The 23,359-nt window shown below is 30.8% G+C and overlaps 1 protein-coding gene across 1 annotated transcript in view; it reads left to right on the plus strand.

Annotated features, from left to right (window-relative positions):
- Positions 1–23,359, plus strand: part of LOC132946502 (cyclic nucleotide-gated cation channel subunit A) — a 188,840-nt gene that overhangs the window by 142,078 nt on the left and 23,403 nt on the right. The window contains 3 exon segments of the mRNA XM_061016536.1: positions 8,182–8,231; positions 8,233–8,632; positions 15,020–15,267. Of these exon segments, the coding sequence (XP_060872519.1) occupies positions 8,182–8,231; positions 8,233–8,632; positions 15,020–15,267 (698 nt within the window).

Below are 23,359 nucleotides of genomic sequence, written 5' to 3' on the forward strand. Positions count from 1 at the left end.
TGTTGCGTACTTGCATAAAAACCACGATAAGTCTTTCAAAAAAACTTTTTGTGTTGACATTCATATTATCATTGTGTTGACATTCATATTATCAACTACAATACTATTAATAGTTCCTTTTGATAAAAGAATAATAATTGAATAAACCATTACTACATTAGATAGTTAGCCAATATTTTCTATAGTATTTTCTATGGTACCCACCATAAATCATAGTAATATTATATAAATGTATTTTTAATTGAATATTAGCTGAAATATATTTGACAAAATGCATCTTGTCTTTAGAAAAAAAGTAAATAATAGACAACGATTTGTTTTCGTAGGATTAAAGTTTGAATCCGTATATTATAACCAGAGAGCCAACAAAACTCTAGCTAACTCACATAAAGAAACAATTAAATATTTTTAAAGATTATCCAGGTTAAATTTTATGTTTTCACTCATAATGACTGAACCAATAATTCGACCACAATCACTCCACAACAGTCTACATTTTTAGAGGTTAGTGATCTCTTAACTACTGCAGTTAGTGTTAAATTTTTTACATACAGAGAAAATTCATTTAACTTTTAGAATACTCGTAGGTATTACTTAAAAATGTGTTTACGTACGAAACTTAAAATACGAAATAAAAACCACTAAACCACTTATTGCTTTACTTAGAATATTAAAAATGTAAGATTCTATTGATGTATTATGCAGTTTTAACCTATTATTGTATTAAAATTGCAGAATATATTATATGTATATTGCAGCAGCGCATCGTATTATACTCGTGTAAGTTATTTTAAATCTCATTTTCTGATATTACAGTTCACATTGGTGTACTTAAAAATATAATATATTTATCAAGCTATACTTTAATGCACGAATTATAGTATAATAAATATTACTGACGATTTTTTAATAGCCACACCATAAATGTTTTGGAAACATTTCTGGCCCACAAATAAATTTTCACTTATGTCAACTAAAGCCCATCTTGTATTTGGAAAAATTCCAATGCTTTAAATTAACTTTTCTCTTCTATAAGTTGTTATTTTTTTTTTTTTGTTATCAAACCCCTCCTCACATTTCTTAGTTTTGTGCCAAATCGCTACAAAAGCCCACGTGATATGTTTAAAAAACACAATTCTAGTAATACAGTATTATTTTTTACTTTATTTAAAACTAATATTTTGCTATTATTAAAACATACTTGATATTTTTCTGGAAATTAAAAGCTTTACTTCGGTTTTCTTCCTTAATTATTTTCCGCTATTTCTATAACATTATCCAGTCAATAGATACCTAACAATATATTGAATTTTCAAATATAACTTTTAAATATATATATGTCATTATTCAAATATTAAAAAGAAAAAATAACTATGTACAATAATAATAAGATATAAAAGATTTACAATAAGAAAAATATTCCATAAAACTTTCGGAGTGATTACATTATTTAAAAGGTATTCTATATGTATGAATAATAACATCCAATAGGCCTTCTTGACTCTTGTAGAAGCATTAGGAGTTTATTTTACAATAACATTGTACAAGGTACTTGGGTTTATGCAGCGACGGGAGTCTTAAATTTTTTTTTGGTTTTGCTAAGGAAAAACATTTTTTAAAATATTCAAATCCTATGTAATAAGTACCATGAAATAAGAACAATACTCGCCTACATTCAAAAAAAAAATATACACTGTCCATGATTTTCAATGTTTGACACATTTACAGCTATTTTTATTTTCTAATATAAAAATGTTAATTTACAAATAAAATGAATAATTATTTTAAGATATATGTATATATTGTGTTAATAAATTATTATGAGTACGTGACATATTATAATATAACCTTTCAAACTGAATGATAAACTTGTCTCAATAATTTATTAATAGTATTATAGACAAATATGTACCTACGCGTATTATGAAACGTAATTTTAAAACAGTTGAACACCTCAAAAATTTCCATAAACTCTTATGTCGTGACATTACAGCAATATGCTTAAAAAAAATTAAAAAATGTTATTTTGTAATGAGTAATGACTTAAATGTATGCGGACAAAAATGTTTTCAAAAATTTGATTTTTTTTTTTTTTGAAATTATGAGTGTCTTACATTAAATGGTTCCCTCCGTACTTTTGGTCGATCATTAATCATTCTAACATCGTTTCCTTATTATTAGTAAATTTATATTTTCATTGATTGTAATCATTCATGTCCGTTAGTTGTGTAACAAAAAAATAATAATCGTAATTATAGCTCCTACCTTGTTATTTGATCTATAAATAAGAAAAACCATTAAAAATCTAACCGCATGAACAGTTTTTATTTCATTGAGACTTCGGTAATAACAGTTCCTCGTCTATAAGGTTTCTCCTTAATCAATACAATACAATATTGTAGCACAAGAGTCAGTTATATTATACGTGTCAATCATCATTACAATAGAACCATAAATTGATTTATTGTATCCCGCAGTAGTTGCAGCGGAATAACAATAATGCCGTCGTCGAATGTGTGTATAATATTATTTCGCATTCGGCGTGCGTCTCGGCGCGGTCGACTCGATTCGTCGTCAGTATAATATACTGCAAACCGTGAGAATGACGTAATTCCGTACAAACACTTGCGCCACTGATTGTAAATACACGCATTTACGTAAATTGCTATCGAACACTGTGGCTGAGGTGTCGGAATAAGGTACATTATCATCGTCGTCGTCGTCGTCATCGTCGTCATCATCGTCGTCATCATTATTATTATATCAATACGCGTATTCGCCGCTCAACGCGCACACGTCGTGGACATGACAAAATAAATTCAGACGTTATTAGAGTGCGGTGTTATAGGTATTTGGACCATTCGTGTCTATTTCGCCAGGCCCGTAGGTTCGCTGGTTGCATTACAGGTACCCACAGTGGTTATGACGTGTAATCATCACGAGACGGCCCAACACGAACCATTATAATAATATGATGCGATTAGGCCGACAGAAATAATAGTAATATTAACTGACGATAATGATGGTAGTTGAAATTCACGAAAAACCACAGACTTCTATGTATAATAGATTGCTATGAATAAGGTGCTCGAGTTATCAGACGAAACGTTACAATGTCATACAACGCATCATGAACGCAATTTTATTTGTTGACAAGACACATTATTATAATTATTATTGTGCATAAAATACTATATATGTGTCACATGTGCAATGGAAATAATTGTTAAATACTTTAAACCTTAATTTGTTATTTAATTTAAATATTTTTATAATTATGAATTATTATCATGCCAGTACTGTGTGTGGCTGTGTCACGTGGATTTACCGATGGACATAATTATAAATCCGGTGAATTTGATTACATAACTCACTTGAAAACTATTTCTAGTGTTTGTAAAAGACGTTTATACTAACTAAATTCATATTTTTTTAATCATCATTAACAATTAATGACACAACTTTCTTCCTGATAAATTTGTATTATTCTATTACTTAATTGTATACATATAACTATATAAGTAATTATTTAATGTAATATTTTACATTTGAACGAACTGTGTTTTTAAACGTGAATGCAGGGTCGGCAAAATGTGCGCTTGCTGCGACTGTCCTTCCCGGAAATTGGGGATTGCCGGTCAAGACAAATTAAATGCAAAATAATTGTTAAAATTATCTTGTGCGTAAATTATATTATAGCAACTGTCGATATTCATAAAGGTAGGCAGTTAAGTTGAGGAGCCCTTTTAGGCCTTAGGGCCTATAGTTTGAAATTGCATTGGACCAATTATTGCCTAGGTATATAATCTGTGTAGTGTATTACATATATATCTATAGTATTGAACCGGATAGATATACCCAAGGTAATAATATAATGTTCATAACTTTGGTAAAGAAGCAATACGTCATATTTCAAAATAAGATCATCTTTTAGGATAAATTTTTTTTTATTTATTTATTTATTTAAGTAATTTACAATCTATATAACATTATGTACAATGAGCAAATAGGATATTTAATATAATATAAAGTAACAGAATTTAACATTAATTGTGGGCAGGCACTCAGCACCACCACCCGACTTTTAGGATACATAAAAATGTTATTATAAAATTAATATTTCATATTATATTCGGATACATCTTTTGTATAATACTTATAAAATTGGGTTTTGATTGTTGCATTGTGTTATTTTGAAGAAAAAATTGTTTTTTTTTTTATACAAATATAAAACAGTAGGTACCTGTCGTGGGCATGACAAAATAAATTGACCACAGAATTTATTGGAGGGTGATATTGTGTAATGATCATACCTATCAGTTTTATGATATCCGATGGTTTGTGAATTTTAAAATATTGTCCGTGCCAATAATATGCGTCAGCAAAATTCGTGTATTCGTACTTACTCATTAACCACGACACTTATACGAAAGAGTATACAATTATAATAATATCGCGGCGGATTCTTGGTCCCTCAGATGTGGAGCGGGCCCGTTGGCTGATGATTTCGTTAAATATATTTTCCAAACAACTGTTTCTACATCGTATTTGAATTTGTGGTTCCTGACTAAATATTTTTAATTGGCTGATCGCGAATCTGTTTATTATTGATCAATACAACAGGTACCTATAGTAGCACAGTGACTTATAATATAATAGTGGGTTCATTTTTTGTTTTATTCAACTGCCAGGATTAATCACAACAGGAAAACGACTGCAGTCTATAATGGAATTTTGTTTTTATAATATATAATATTTAAAGTTTTACATATTTAATAATATCACGTACCTAATTTAAAATTCTTATTAAAAAAAACCATTGTGTTAAATGTTTTATTGAAAAGAACGATACTTTTTAAAAATGAAAATTAAGCCAAGCCTGGGTATGGAAAATCAATTGAACACAGCTCGAGAAACAAAAAAAAAAAAAAAATAAAGAGTGAGAAAAAACCAAAAATATTACAAATATTTTATTATAATTAAAATCATTATAACTTATAAGTAACAGCATTAACATTTGATTTGAATTATAAATATATGTTTATAATTATTTATGAGTCAAACATAAAATATAATATGATAAAACTCCGTTGCAAAAAAAAATCCTATCCATACGTCATCGATGAAATGTAATATAATATTGGCGACGAGTTTAACCGTTTCGCCGTAATATGTTTGAGCACATCGTATACACATTATACAATTACACGTGTTAGTGTTTGTTACGTGTTTAATTTATAGCCTATTATATCATATCATATGATATTCCTTTCAAACAATTTAATTTCGATGTGAGCGTTATAGTGCACCCAAGAGACACCGCGTGAACACCCAAGATACACCGCTCGAACTCGGCTCTAAATCGCCTATCAACAATATTTTTGTGATGATTCGTATCCAGGCGGTTGTGCTATAGTCCAATAAGTTGAAAATTGTAACATTCGTGTTATTTCTGATATTTATATTGTATTATTGTTCTAACCACTAAGATTTTTATATCAAGTTGTTTTTATACAACCTTACGATTTATTTTACCCAATACTTACCTGCTAGCCGCCGTGTACCAACGAGATAGTATAAGCATTATGTCCGCTTTATATTCCTCGGCGTTTATCGTTTTTCAAAAATGAATAAATCATAGTCGAAGGTATACCTATGTACGGTAACAGTGCGCAACACCTACCGACACATAAAGTGTGCACACCGTATACAGGAGGTACCTCATTAAACCTAATCGTGCGATAACCATCAATGTGACGTACATCCGAAAGTGCGTTTCGTGGTCGTATAGAAATATCGAACGGCTACAAACCCCCCCCCCCCCCCCCCCCCGATCGTGTTTTAAATTCAGAGGGGTAAAAATATTGCTTCAATGTACCTGTGGGTATTACCACCCACGACTGGGCAGGCACCGTGTAATAATACCCACGTCCGTTTTGGTAACGTTTTTCTTCTTCTCTATTTTTTTTTTTCATCTTACGCTCGGAAAATCATAAATACGCCGCGGGCCGTCGGCTCGATCGATATTCAAGTGTGCCGCGGACAAGCATTATCGTCGTCCGTTATTGTGTGTGCGTGCGCGTGAAAAATCGATTTCCCGAAGAATTCGGACACGGCGCTGTGATGGCATTGTATTCGTACGTCATTCGTTCTCTATACGTGTCCAAGTGTGCGGCACGTGCATCAGCGCACACGGCTGTGGACACCCCACACACGCCTGATCGGTCGGCATCGCAACATTTTTCCGGGCGATTCGGCGGCCAAGTGCGACAAATTTCTCGCTTTCCTCGGGGGCGGCCGACGTGGACCGCGGTAGTGGTCTTCCCCTCCCCCCCCGACTGGCGTGATAGGGTGAGGGATATGGGAGGGGAGGAGCCGATTCCTTTCGCGCGGACACTATATTTATGTATGGCTGACGCGCGGGGACGAACGGCAGTAAATCACACTGGGAAATAAAACGCGCGCACGCACTTTTATTTACAACATCCGGTCCCAACGAGTTCCGGGGGACATCATTAATAACGTTCGGGGACCGATACGTTTGGCGACTAGTATTTTATATATATGAGGCGGCGGTGGGGTGGTTTGGACACGTTATACGTTAAGGTCTCGTAAATATTAATAGGACTATATCTAATATATATATGAGTGCGTGGATGGTTGGGTGGCTGTGCATGTGTGTGCGTACGATCGTTTTTGCCTAAACATTCACAAAACGCACTGCTGCAGAGTGCCGGGTAAAAATAATAATAATAATAATATGCTTGCAAACCTTCGACCAACTTGCGGTGCCGTATTTTATACACCGGAATAAAAAATAAATAAATAACCCACAGAGGCGCACCGCCCCCCCCCCCCCCACACCCCAAAAACCCTTCGCTATGCCGATCCCATACAAACCGGACGACGATAACCGTAAGTACGAATTTGAAAAGAAAAAAAATCCAAATCCGTCTTTATACGTCGTCGTGCTTTCGACGCGATGTGTCATTACTTATTATAATATATCGTACGACGACAGGTAACACAATGGACATGTGTACATTATTCAGCACACAATACCTGTTTATTATATTATCGAGTTCTTTGCAATCCATCTAGAAATTCGATTGCGGACGACGCGTGCTATTATTGAGTTCGTTGCATAATATATTATTATTATTATAATTTATAACTTATGTAATATTTTATAAACCAGCAGCAGCATTGGGTTTTGTTTTTGAAATCCGATATAGTTCATCGAAATGAACGCCAAGATGACGTCCACCGAATAACGATTTTTCAACGCACGATTGCGATTTATTAACAAAATCTCTGCCTCCGACGAAATAACCTCCTCTGTCTGGTATTTAGTATTTTACAAACAAAAATCTACACAGCTATTTAAAAATACCTATGACTACGCGTCGGGAAATCATATTGCCCTAAACTCTCGATGAATCAAACAATAATCTTTCAACGCACTGCCAGGTATAATGCAGTAAATACTTATGTGTGCACAGAAAGCTCGAAAAAAAACCGGGCTTAAAAAAAAAAAAAAATGCAATAAAACAGATTAAGTTCTATATGTTTGGTAGGTGTCTCCGTGTCAGCCGACTGTCATCGAATTATTTTCTTGTCTTATTTGCTTTATTATGAGAATTACTTGCTATACCTTGAATGGAATGGATTATAAATGCCTAAGTAAAAAAAAAAAAAAATCGAAATCGATAAGCCACCAACGGTAATAGCGTAAACTACGTAATGTAGGTACGCCGCGCTGAACAATCATTGTACGACTACCGCGTTTAAAATCAAAAGTTTCGTTTATTCTGAAGACAGAGATTGGGATATTATTCAAAACTAAAAACTCAAGTATCCATAATACCAACTCCACACAGTACAGATTCAACATAATTTCATCATAATAACTATTTATTCTCCGCCGGAAATAATAATTTTCAAAATGCATTGTTCATCGGTTGACTATAATTTCCCGTGTAAATACATTATAGCTATCCGATGGTGTTAAAAATGGCGTGCGGTTCAATTATTGGGAAATAAGAATTGGGTCGTTTAAGAAATTGTTCATTACACATTTCTACGGGTGCTCTTCGTTCTATACTTTTATAGTTCAACAACCGTCCGCTTCAAGTAATAATAGCGTTTACTAACACCGACCGTTATTAATATTGTTTTCAGGTTTCCTGGACCAAGGTCTCATGGTCCGCAATTCTCATAAGCTGCGGGAAAAACTACTTCAGCACGTCCAAATGGAAATCAGACTTCCTGAGTCTGCTTCCCACCGACTTGGCGTACTTGTGGTGGCCGTCCGGCAGCTGTTCGGCATACGTCCTGCCCTGTCCTGTAATCGTCCGTGCCAATCGACTGCTCCGAGTACCGAGGATGCTGGAGTTCTTCGACCGAACAGAAACCAAAACCGGGTACCCAAACGTGTTCCGCATTTGCAAGGTGGTGTTCGCCATACTTATACTCATACACTGGAACTCATGCTTGTATTTCGCTATAAGCTATGTGATCGGGTTTGGGTCAGATAATTGGGTGTACAACTTGCAAGGTACTAGGAATTCATCGCTTTCTAGACAGTACATTTACTGTTTTTATTGGTCGACACTGACGCTCACAACTATAGGTAAGCAAAAAAACTATAAGTAAACCGTAGAATTTATTCCGAAAAACAATGCGAAATGCCCCCTGTTTAAATAAATGTTTTTTAATGTAATGCAATGTCTTAAAAACGTTGCGCAGTACCAACGCGTAGAAAAAAAGTCCGTATTTAAAGGAAGAAGATAAAATAAAAAATAAAATAAATCTATTAAAGAGAATTATATATAAGTGCTTATGTATGCTTAGCCGAATGTCTCCGGGAATCGCAATTTTTTTTCTTTAGTAAAACTGTTTATACCATAGATTAAGATGTCCACTTGAGGTGATTAAATGGGCATTATGCCAAATAAAAGTTTTATTCTATAATAATTTTATGCAAAATTGGCCACCGCCCAAAGATTTAAGCGGTTGAAAAACTGATATTTTTAATGGTTAGATAGGTATTCTAACAGATTTGAATAATAGTTCGTCATAATGAATATTTTTGAAAGGCCTAATCAATAATAAACCGTATTCGATTTTATTTAATTACGCCAGTACATATTATAATTGAGATTTTATAATGAAATATATATAAAAAAAAAAAATTGAGTGACTGGCATAATGTAATTGAGGTTTAATATTAAATCATTCAGGATATATTTTGAGTGCAACTCTCATAACTAAGTGTGTTTATTTAATAAGTTATTATTAAAATGATAAATGATCATAAAAATAATTTATGAGTAATATATTCAAATTATCAATATTTATAATATAATAAATTCTAATAGGTATAAAAATAGTGATAAACCACAAAACTAAATTACAAATAAGAACAATGTTGAGATATGCTAAATTATTTAATATTATCTTTAATCAGTCAATTACTTTTAAATTCTGTATAAAAAACTTTTTCAATAAATTTAACAATTTTCGCAGTACAATATTTAGGCTGATAGTTAGGTTTTTCGAAGTCATAACTTACTATCATAATTACTTAGTGATATTACTATTATGACGTCATGTATTTTCATAAGATTTCTTATATTATTTTAATACTATAAAATAATCAATTACCTATAATAACGCTCATGTCAATTTCCTCGAAAATATTAGAAAATTACAAAAAGAAAAACTTTTAATACCACTAATTTGTTTTATTAACTGTCGAGTACATAGCAATAGCAATATCAAACTTTTGGAACTTTTCCTCTCCTCATGTGTACACATTGAAAAACAAATATCTATCTAAAATAATCAAAATAAACTAAATTATAAACTTGAAGTAATAATAAATCATACCATTTTTTTTTTTTTGTATCGTTGAATATTTTTAATTTCTAAAGTTTATCTTACCTATTGTAATTGTTTATTTATTAGACATTTGTACACAGTGTCTTTTTCAATAATAAACTGAGTTATTGGTAGGTAGTACCATGCACAAAAATTGTTTTTAAATAATTGTTCGAAAAAAAAAAAAAAAACGTTTGATGCTTTATAGGTGATGCAATGACTATAAAACTTCAATTTTCTAATAATGTTTCACAATTAATGTATATAATTTATACTTGAAAGTGATAAAATATATGAAATATTGAAATATACCATCTTAATAAATTTTAAAAATCTAATAAAAATGAAAACAATAGTGAAGTTGTAAAATATCCAAGAAATTTATAATAAATATGTATATGTATATATACGTAGTTAAATTCTAGTTCAGAAAAAAATATTATGTAAGTTATTTGAAGTTGGTTTATTAAAAAGTATATTACGAGACATCTTCAGTGTAAATATAGTTTTCATATTATTATAAGTTTTTTTTTTTATTTAACTTATAGTAAAATATAATTTTGTTTCTTTCTTATGTTCTTTAACTTTAACTTACAACATGTTTATTTTATATTTTTATTGAAAACCTTGTATTAACAATAAATTAGTCTTTGGGTATGAAAAATACAAAATGTATGATTGCTGCGACATAAATTCAATATTATGTTATTAGCCGAATAAAAAAAAACCAGCTGCGGTTGAAAATAGAAAAAATTGTTATATTTTAAACTAATATAACAACTGGGTTAATGATAAGGGGAGAATGTAGATTGCAAGTGGAAAGTGGGTTTGCGAAAATTGAGTATAATGTTCTTTACCTACATTAAATTTTAAAAGGTTTAAAAAATATATATATTTATACATTCATTATATACGTTTGTATGAAGAGTATATGTACGATTATTTGAGTTATGAGCGAAAAGGGTTTTTTTAAATATAAAATCATAGTTGTATAGGCAGGGCGGGTACCTGTACAAACCTTTTAGTCAGAAAATAATTTTTAGTTTCACCACTTTCGTGCTAAAACAAAAACACGGTTGAAAAACGGCGGAAAAAACCCCCTGCAGCCATTTATAACACTGGCTGTGCGCAATATACAATGCAAAGCGATGGACATTTGACTGACGGTAGCTGCGCAAGATTAATAATTCGTCTCCTCGGCTCGTGCTGATTCAACCGGCGGTGGTTTTATCTTGTCCCCGAACATCTGTCGCACCCGCTAAAACAAATGAAAGGAGGACAAAAAATAAGAGTAGAACACCGCCGAAGAACCCTGTAAAAAAAAAAATCTAATAGACATTATGCCCGCACTGGCACACTCTGTATATGTTTCGAAACGTGTGTGTGTGTGTGTGTGTGTGTGTGAGTGATACAAGAAACGGAAAAAAATAAAACGAGCGCGTTCGGTTAACACGACAGGACGCTCAAGGTGCTGCATGTGGTGCGGCGTGGGATGTGCGGAGAAAATTCACAGTCATTCATCATCCCGACGCGAAATGGCCCTAGGAAAATCGTGTCCACGTAACGGTGGTCTCGATTTTCTCGATTGCCGTATTTTCCACCTTTCTTCGTGCCACGGCGACGATGCTAATGCGGAACGTATGCCGCTCGGGAAATAATCAGTGGTGAAACCGTCGTATTGTAATACTAATAATGCATGGTATAACACATAATATAATATACTGTGCTGGTGGCAAATATTTTCTTGCCGATCCGATCGCTTTGCGAAACCCACCCCATGACGATGAAATTACCCGTCGCAACACGCCAGTCGACCGATTACGAAAGACCGGAGCAGGGAGTGTGAATAAATTACCAAAATCATTTATATTATATGCGGTGTGCTCTTAACGTGTTAGTTGATAGTTCGCAATAGGTTGACGGTTATACAAACTATATTTTGTGAATCGGGAAATGTACAATAACGTTAAAATTAACTTTTACTGACGAGCAACACGGTTTGTCTTATCATCTATTATACGAATGTAACTAACGTACAAAACGGTAGGTATTTGTAATATTATAATAATAATATTTAATCAATATTCAATTGCACTATTACAGTGTAACAGTATAATATTAAAAGATACCTTTATAATTATATATATATTATATATATTATAATATTATATGATATTATGTTCGAAATCATTTATAATATATAACGATAGTCGATAATCGATACACTTAATATTATTATTCTTTATTGACGGACAACTACATTTAAAAAATACCATTACATAATATATAAAATGTGTAGTGTATATCAATTTCAATACAAATTACACTCAATTCTAGTGCCTACAAATTATATAAAAAATCACTTCCCAGATCAATTAGAGACTGTAAATGTTGGAACAAAATCATTTATGATTGAACAGAATATGTTTGAATAAAATAAACGTGTATTAGAACTGATATCGTTATTCTGATAAATATTGTCCCAATTCATAGCTCTAATCTTAAAAATAATTTGCGTGTAATTGGCTTTCCTCCAATTATATCAAAATCATGATAAAGGGATGAATAATTTATAATAAGATTTATAAGAGGAGTATCATGTAATATTATTATTAATAATAGGTAAAATATAACAAGTATTTGAGTTTTTTTCATGACATAATCAAGCAAAATATCCATTTTTTGCCACTTCCCAGCAGTTTAATTGTAATTAAATATTTTGATAAATCATCAACTACAGAAATAGGTTACAGTTATTTATATTTGAATGGCAGGTATCTGGTATAGTGATAAATTGATTAGCAAGACACGTTTGATAGGTGCGTCACTATTTATTTTGGATAATAGTATTATGTTTATTTGAGTATTCTGTTCTAATTCGTGTGATTTTATCATACCGTTAAATACAAATAAATACAAAAAAGTGAATTACGCCCATTTAACGCAATTTCATTGTTCAAATAATAAATTATTGTTTCATCGATGAAAATATGTTTTTTTTATTATAAGTTCAGTGAAAATAACAGTAACAGTTACCTTTGTATACATTTCAGTCTAATTTTTATTGGGTAGGTAATAATCTAAACAATATTATTGCCAAATTTTCACTAAACATTATAATAATATAATTATTGTATCCAAAAGTTAAGAACTAAAACCGTAAAGTTTAAAAAAGGTCGACATTGTGTACGTGAAATTTAAATTTAATACATAATCATGCATGGGCATTTGGAGTATCAAGGTACCCACATAATCTGTGTTATTATAGTAATATATTACGTTTCGATCATTGTAAATCTCAAACCCATTGGGGTGGTGACACAATACGGTACCCCGACTACGCCCATAGGCTATAGTTGTGCCTGGGTACATAATAATATTATTATTATATAATATCGGGATTGGCCATACAAAAGAACTGCACCTCATGAATATTTAGCTCGGCAGAAATGGTCGATAATAATCAGCCGGCAACCGGTGAAAAAAAACAGAACAATTTTTTTTTTTTCCGATCAAAAAATATTGCAAAGCTATTGCCGTTTTTCAGAATGCGCGCCGGCCCTTCGTATACGGAATAAACACTTTCATTATCTACGTTACGTCTATTTATTCGAACTCCACACGAACGGATGAAAGAATATGATTTCACTTACCTATACTGTTCGGCCACGGACGTGACATCCAACACAGACGGACGTGCTCATTATACGGTTTACTTGCGCCGTCCAAAGACACTTATTCAACTTGACAATGATGGGAAATTTGTCACTTGAGATATTTTTAACATGACCAAACCTTAGAAACGCAGTACATCAAATATCAATATGAAATATTCATATAAATATATAATCGACACGGGTCCGGTACACCCGTAATAATATTATAATAACAAATTATTTTAATGTATAAAAATATTTTTTGATTAAGACTAAAATAATTTGATAGCAATATATTAATAGGCGGTTAAATTTTTTGAAGTTTTTACCTTTGTACAGGGCTGTTGGGGCCATTGAAAATTACTGGGCCAGCCCGACACTGAATCGTGTCGTGTTAAACTATGATAATGTTAAAGCTGTACCTCCTTGCTCTGCGATTATAATTTATTACCACCAGAGCATTATTTTACTCGTATACATATTTTTTTCATAAAGGTTATTTATAATATGTCAACCCAAGTCAAATATATTTCTTAAAATTCGTTTTAAAACTGATTAATTTTCGTTCTAAAAAAACCATTGTTTTTTACCGAGTAATAATTAATAGTAATTATAGGTATACGACACACATTAAAAATATATGTTTAAATACCTACATAATTTTGTATTCTTATTTTTAGGTTGATTAGCAATATTTATCCAGCGAATAACGTATTTTAATCTCAGTAATCATAACGGTGGAAAAAAACTTTCAAGCATTAAATCGATATAGTATTGATTAATATCGTTATTAGTTACATAAAATATTATAGTAAACCTCACAATTCATGTATTTTTCTAATCAATTTACTTGAAACTTTTCCTCGATGATTTATGTTATTTGTACATTTCATAATAATATTATGCTGTAATGAGAATCAATACCAAAGTAAAACCAACAATTGCATTGAAAAAGTAACCGGCTTAATTAAATTTTAACTTTTGTGCTCCTTTATTTCTTATACAAACAACAAACGCCAAAACCTACAGCCAGTTTCTAGTGGACCGTCTAAAGAGGTTTGCTTTGTTACATAAAATCGATGTAAGGATTTGTTGTGTATTCCGTTGGTCGATTGTTGTCGCTTATTTTTTTAGCCCACATAAATGTGGCCCAGAGTACCTACTCAAATAAGAGTATCGATGGGAGGGGGATTAAAGTTAAACGGCTATTGGACCACAAGAAAAATAACCGTACCTACAGCTTTATCACTTCCTTTCACGCTTTAGTGGGATAAAGTGTGGTTTTCGTCCAAACTAAAACACTATACTACTATGCACTTTAATCCGATGTTATATTTCTCTCTCTCTCTCTCTCTCTCTCTCTATTTATATATATACGTACATACTACATCTATTCGTGAAATCCTATCTCGGTTGAATTTTATGAGCTTAGAACACCGTATTTCGGCAAATAACTTAAGGTAATAATCATCGGTTTGCAGGAGAGACACCGCAGCCGGAAAACGAACTGGAACACGTGTTCGTGGTGGCCGATTTCCTTGCCGGTGTGCTCATTTTCGCCACTATCGTGGGCAATATCGGCAGTATGATCAGCAATATGAATGTGGCCAGGGTAGAGTTCCAGAATCGCATGGATGGCGTTAAACAGTACATGGCCTTCCGGAGGGTTTCCAAGGAGCTGGAGGCAAGAGTTATCAGATGGTTTGCCTATACCTGGGCTAACAAACAGGTACTGTTACCCAAAACCTGTTTACTGACATTTTTAATATAATAATTATTTATTAAAATGTATTGAAAATTGAAAATAATAATGTATATTTACTTGATATCTTATGAACATAATATTGCTTTTAAATAATATTTATATACTAAATTTTAAAAATAACGCCGCAGTAAGTAATGAATACAATCTAGAAACTAAATGTAAATGTTTAGTTATCTATATGTTTAAATAATAAATATAGAGATAATATTGTATAGTGATATATTATATCTAAGCAAAAACCATAATTTAAAGAGACACATTGTTTATGTATTTATATAAATGTGAAATATATAATCATTATCATCACTCATAAAATGTATAGGTACTAATAATATATTTTAATGGATTATTCATGTTAATATTATAATATTTTTCAAAATACGCTTTTAACAAAATATTTTTTCAACTTCACCTATTTTCTTTGACGTTAAATTTATGATCATCTAGGTAGTTACTTTGGCCCAACACTGAATTGAAATTCTGAAATCATCTTTTTGTCTCAAATTTTCGTCAAAGAAAACCGTTCTCTTAACAAATAAGATTTACTACAGAAATACTAAAAGCAAATGTAATGAGTAATAATATCCATTAATCTGAAAGTAAAAAACACACATAAATATACTATTATATAGGTAACTTTTTATACAGTGTGTTTTCTCTTAAAGGTTGCACACATACTTTTGTCCAGTGACCTCGGATTGAAATGGGGTTTTTGGAGGAGCTCAGCAATACTAAAATACATGATATCTTCTGACGTTTCTAACTTTCCACGCGGTTTCGCTCGTTGTAGTTCAGTAAATGTTGGTTTTAGAGCTATGGTTAAAAGGTCAAAATGACTTTCGAAAAATGACCGAATTCGGTCTGTCCAAATCTCGTGATGAAAATACGTATTCCGTTTAAAAATATTCAAGTTTGATTGAGCATGATCCATACAATGGAAGGGCTAAACAATTTTAAATCTCCATAAAATATGTTCATCAGTATTACTTAGTTCCTCTCGAAAACCCAATTTCGATTCAAGGTCACTGGATAGAAAATATAATTTATTATCTTTAAAATTAAACAATGTTATATATTATAATATAGGTATTATGCATCATTCTTGAAATATTCTTTTAAATAAAACAAATTAAAATCCATATTTTAATATAATGAAATCAATATTTCCATTGTTATCTGACCATAATAAATTATTAGAACACATATTATTGTAAATACATTTTATTCAAAACTATTTCTATAGATGACAATAGTTGCTATAATTTAATTGCAGGTTAAAAATTGTATGTGCATTTTTTTATTTAATCCAAAGAATTTATTTTTGTACTTAAATTTTTAATGATTAGATAATAGTCAATAAGAATAATAAACATTGATAATAGTTTAAACCAATATTTAAGATTTAGTTTATAATATAATAATATTATGATAATAACTTAACACTAATAACATAAATTAAAATTGTTTCACAAAGATTTAAAAATTATTAACTGAATATAAACATAATCATCTTCTTTATGCTCAATTAAAAATGCTTTGCAATGTATACTTAGTCATTTCTCTCATAAAGTGCGCAATACTAAGTACCAAGTGTTGAAATTAAAATTTTATAAGACTTAATTTGTGTAAGTCAAGTTGTTATTTAAGATTAATCTGAGAAAAGTTTGTGAACATTCATAGTTTTGCTTTATGACTAAGGAAAAACTTTCAATACTGTTCATGATGAAAAAAAATAAACAACCAACTTTTAAATAATTATATTTTCATAAGTAGATAATGACTTACGTAATACCAACTATTGAGTTCAAAATATTATTATTATTATATTTTGATCTACAGTTGTAACTGTCTTCGTGTAATTTATAGTTTACAAGCATAGGTAAAAAGTCAGTAGTAGATTTTACAATAATTAGTTTGATATTTCCTGATACCTATCAATAGAACTATTATATAAAATATAAACGGCATGTTATATTTATTTATAAATTATAATTTTAAATCAAAATGCTGTCCTTAAACAATAACACTTGTCAATATTTCATTCTGAGTCACCTTAGATTTTGTCATGGACATAATATCATATTAGATTATAATAATAATATACAGAATTCACCAGAATTATACGTAGGTACCTTATCATACTTTGTAACTTTTCAAGAAATCGGACCACGCAACAGTAATGTACCCAAATAGCCTACCTAGAGCGCCGTGTTATAATAATATTTTTATTTTTTATTACAATTTTTAATTATTTTGTTGACCATAACTTCTATTTTCTACCATACTTGCCAGATATTATAATATATCATCACACAACAGCGATATACTTATAAACATTAATTTGTATTGTCAATGTCATGTAATAATATTTTTATAAATTATAATGTATAATACTATTATATTACCATCTTTAAATGTATATAAAACGCCATGTTATTAATGGAAAGTAAAAAATTGAAATAGATGTGCAGCTAGTAAATCCTTTTTAATATTATACTAAGCCATTAAGGCCAAATAATTTATGAATTAATGCTAATTAAAATATTGATTTTAATTTGTGAAAGGTAGAATATTTAAGAAATTATCTCGTTTTTAAATATTGACCTAAAAATGTGCACATACACAAATTCAACCAACTCAATTTATATAAGCGAAGGTACAAGAAAACATTCACTTTAAAATATTATTCAACAACGTATTAGTAAATTAATTTATCTATAATATTACATATTAAACTAATCACAAAAATTTTCAATGTTGCATCAAATATTGAATTGATTGAAAAACAACTACCTACCTATGAAAAACATTTATATACGAACGTTTTTTATATAAAATTAAATATATTATTAATCTATATAATATTATTAAATGATTAGAAAAAAAAGAAAATGTATTGCTAAATATATAGTTGGACACTTATAATCACACAAATGCATAACGCGTGGCGTAGTTAATCATCCTTTCGCATAGAATTATTATTATAAATCAAACTCCCATTTACATCGAGTAAATATATATATATTTATGTATATATACATAATATTATGAACCTACAGATTGAATGCAAGTACATTAATTTAGCAACTCAATTAACACGAGTTTAGAGTTCAATATTTAATCTAATAATTTAGAACCGCCTGTCGATTATCTCACTTCACCAGCCGCATTAAAATAAAAGTTAATCTACTACCTAATCATTAAATTCCAGTAAACGTATTAATCTTACTAACATAATTATAATTTATTGAATAATTAGTTTGCTTAAATTAAAAATAAATTAAATGTTTATCAATCATCTTTATTAAAAAATGTATATTTATAGCCGTTGACTCGGACGTTCATTGCTATAAAATAATATATCACCGTAAATATTTATACTGGTTGTTGTTTCATTCCAAGGTATACCTACTGCTCGAAAAATTTAAAAACACAAGTCACTAAGAAAAAGGACTACTATTTAATATTTAGACATGACTAGATTATTATACTACTATCATACAATATAAAATAATTAAAGTTATTGTTTTATACTTAGTTTTAATTTTTAGTAAGGCGAGATCTTTGTTTCTAAATTATCAACTAACAATTATTGGGGAATGCAAAGGCTTTTTGGTAAATTTTGTACTATTCAAATAGATATTAAACGATTAAATTAGACTGATATTCAATAAATAAAATAAAATTATGTCTACGTTAGTACGGCATTTTTGTAGGATTATTCTAAAATGTATATTTTTATCAAGTAGGTATCTATTAAATATGCAATTCGCAATCATAGATTTTGCAGAAAATGTATAAACCTGCACATGTAACGTAGTTACTATAGTATCTACGTCCCTCAAAAAATAATTGAAGTTCATTAAGTTAATCTTTACCTATGTCTACGATAAAGATTACTTTTTACATTTTATATAAAAGAGTTTAAATTACCCCGTCATTAAATAACTGACGTGATAAATTACTCTGTATATCAAAAAAATTTCGTATTTCAAACCTTATAATATATACTTAATCTTTAATTAATGAATATTAAATTAATAAAAATTAATTTAATTATAAGTGTCAAAAGAATATATATATATTATATATATTATATACCCTATATCAATATTTTATATTAATTTCTTTTGTCATATTAACAATGAAAAAATATTATAAAATATTATAGCCGATTTTAAGTACTTTTAAAGGCTAACAGCACATTTTGTAAAGAATAATAATTATAACTTTGGTTTGATTAATATTTTATCGACAAGTTTTAGAAAAGTAATTAATTATGGCAATTTTTAATGGTATCGAATCCTTTTTTGATACTGAATATAAAAATAAAACTATTGAGTTTACAATATTTTATCAACAAATAATTTGATTTTTATCCATCAATCTACTTACACTTAAGTAAACTTTAACTTAAGTCCAAATTAAAAACAAGAAACCGAATTTAATGAAAGTAGTAAAATATCGATTTCTTCGAGAAAATAAACAATAATTAGGTATTGTGTACATTTATTATTAGTGCTGGGATTTTAATATTTGTATTGAAAACAGGTTTCTTGCTTTTTAAATCCTTCTATAAATCTAAGAAAAATCACAATTTTATAATGTATTTATAGTTTTAGATTCTCTAGGGCCTGACGTGGCTCGGCGGTTGGCCTTAGTCACTAACGTGTTCTGAGGTCAAACATCGGCTGGCGTCGCCAGTTCCGGGATGGGAACCACCCGAGTTTTTAGAGACGAATCTTCCTCGCCCCGCATACACGTGTTCCTCAACCAATCGTAACCCCCCTCCCCCCCCCACAGAATTCTAATGGTCATAGTTGCCGATGCTTAAAAACAATAAAAAAAAAATTATAATAACAATAATAATAGGTAAGGTTTTTTTTAAAACCACTTGTAAAAAAATACATACAAATATATTATATTATGCATAATATATTATATATATGTATATTATGTGATAAGTATTCATATATAATTCCAAAATATATTAACATCTAAAGTTTGAAAGTATTTTAATGAACTCATGATAAATTAATTACTACACAATGATATATTTTACAGCCCGTATTATATTACGAAATTTAACACAATATTACATTATACGAATCGCATTAAATACGGTTTTAACGGACAGCAAAACTATTACATACTGAAAGACTCGTTTGGACCGGAGTGAGACCGTAAGGACCAACGCTTGTGGACCGAATCCGCACGCACTGTCGCCGCTGAACATTAAAACGGATTCCTATCATCCGGTGACCGTGTCCTGTGCGTTTTCCATAAATTTCTTGACAATTTTTTCGAACAGAACGAGGACTGTTCCAAAAGTAAATTATTCGATGTAGACAACACTTCTGCTACGAAGCATAATAATCATTCGTTTGGAAATCGAGTCCCTGCAGCTGTCGTTAAACTCTGTAGAAGTTTATTTTTCGTGTTTTTCGAAATTCAACCTACGTGTGCTGCATACGGATAAACTATACAAAGAAACAGTGTCGAAGTGTTGCCACCGTTCTGAACTTCCTTTTTTTCCTAAATTGTTGATCCTTAGGTATGAATATTAAAAATTGTATGCATTTTTAACAGCAAAACAATATGCAATTTTTCGTGCACTCAATTTTTTAAGTTCCAATATTATAAACTTATGATGAACCGTGTACCAATTATCAATTTTTTTGACCATTCATAAGATTTTTAATATACATTTAAAGAAAAAAATCCTAAATTTCTAATGTTAGTGAATAGCTCAAAAAGTATCGATATACATATTTTGAAAATTATACATTTGAAACCAATAACCAAACTCTTTATGGGGAACAAACGTGTGGTTTTATAATTGGTAGTTAATTGCTTAGTCCATTTTTTTTTACGATGGAACACTCAATGGTAAACGATATTATAATTTTTTATTAAATTAATTACCATTAATGCTTTATGATATTCCTTTAGCACAAAAAGAAAATATTATTTTTAAATACGACGGCGCTACAGCTCACAATGCTCAAATAGTTTGTATTAAAAATACATTGGCACAATTTTTTTTTATGAGAATTTAAAGTTCGATACTTGACAAAATGTATCAAATTTAAAATTTAATAATTATTTTGTAGTTAAAAATTTATAAAATGTTCAACTTTTAAAGCTAAAGATTGAAAAGTTAAAACAAGGTTCCACGTAAATAAGTTGTAATTCGCATACGTAAGTCTAATTAAGTTAAAAAAAAATTCAAAGGCCATAAAAATGTTGTTGGTTGTTATTAAAAACCAACTAGAAAACATAATTCAAATTGCAGGGCTCTACGCAATGATATTGAGTGTTCTCGATTAGCGTTTACATACTGAAAAAAATACTTATATAAATATTTGGTAAAAAATTGGTAAAAAAGTTTTTACGGTTGTATGTTTTTGAATTTCAACAATATAACAAAAGCGAATAGAGGTACCCATACTTCAACATTTTTTATGGACGGCAGTTTAAACTGTAATAAAAATAAATATCCACTTTCAAATTTTGAAATACGCGTTGATTTCGTAAAAATAAATATTTATTAACTACCGAAATAATCGAAAAACAAAAACTTGAAGTGAAAACCAAAAATTAGCATAAAAATGATACAAAATAAAATGTCACGTATTTTATTCTACGCGTATTGCGAATCGAATTTATAGTTGGCATAGCTCCGTTTTAGACCGTTGAAAAAAAAATCAGTTTTACACAAAACCCGTGGTCTGTGTGAAATGTTAGGTTCACTATATTGTTATTATTCAAAGTAGATGATCCATCGACTGCGAAGCATGTATACTCTTTCGTTCGGAAATCCATTCCCAGCAGCCGCAGCAGCGGTCGTTATAAACTCTGGAGAAGTTTTCCTTTTACTCGTGTCTCCCGGAATTCAAACCCTCCTCGTGTCATAGAGACGGATATAAACTGCGTATACTAAAAAACTGTGCCAAAGTGTCGACGACACGCCGCAAGCTGCGGACTGCGGTTGTCGCTAATTGCGCGAGAACGGCCTTCGACGACGGTTTTCTTCGGGAGACGCTGCGTCGGGTTCGACTCGCACGGTCCGTGGCCATTGAGCCGCTGGGTTGTACGAGGGTTATAATATAAGGGTCGTATATCATTCCTCGTGCCCATACAGAATGGCTGCAATAATGTGCGCGTTATACTCACACGATTTCCGTATTATGTGTACCGGTTGGCCCGGAACGAGCCTAGGACGTTGTATTGTCGTATTAATGGGCTGGTTAACCCCCTCTCACAATCCCTTCTGCCCCCCTCCCCCAGATCACCGCTATACTGCAACGACGTGGGCCCCGTGCCCCTCGACCCTAACCGGCTCCTTCTTGAAAACGTCGCGGCGGTGGTAATTAATGTTACGGTTTTTATGGCCGACGTCCAAAGTGAATTTTTCCCCGTCCACTCGTGTATTCGTACTTGGCAGGCGAGACTCCGAAGACGAGAGCATACTAGGTAAACTGCACTCGCTTGGGACCGGAAATACCCGAATCCGAACTTTAGCAATCGGATCGCTTATAAACAAAGTAAGAGTTTTGTAGCTCTAAAGAACTCAAAAAAAATGTCTCGAGTAGGTACTTAAAATAAATCATAAAAACACAATAAATTGTGCTAAAAAAAGCGCTTGGTCTAAACTTTAGACTCTAAAGTATTTTAAAACCCTAAAAAAAAAAATCAATAAATTATGTCCTGCAAATTTTGTTTTATTCTTCGAATTCAATATTATATTATTAAAATGATCTATAACTATGCAGTCGGTTAAAAATATTTTAAATGATAAAATGCTTACATTAATATAGAAAAATAAACTGTTTCGATAGCAATAATATCATCATAAAATATACTTTTAAGAATATAGATTATAGGCTGACATTACGTCTTCGTTCAGAATCGTTTTTCGTATGCAATGATTTTATATCATTGAAATCAAATTGAATACATTACATCGACTATGGTGAATTATACACCTCTGCACCACTCAACAGTCAACACCTACGGCACAGCACAGTGAAACTCACTTGCCCGCCTTTTTAAA

Source organism: Metopolophium dirhodum, chromosome 6, assembly GCF_019925205.1.
Source record: "Metopolophium dirhodum isolate CAU chromosome 6, ASM1992520v1, whole genome shotgun sequence".
Taxonomy (NCBI): domain Eukaryota; kingdom Metazoa; phylum Arthropoda; class Insecta; order Hemiptera; family Aphididae; genus Metopolophium; species Metopolophium dirhodum.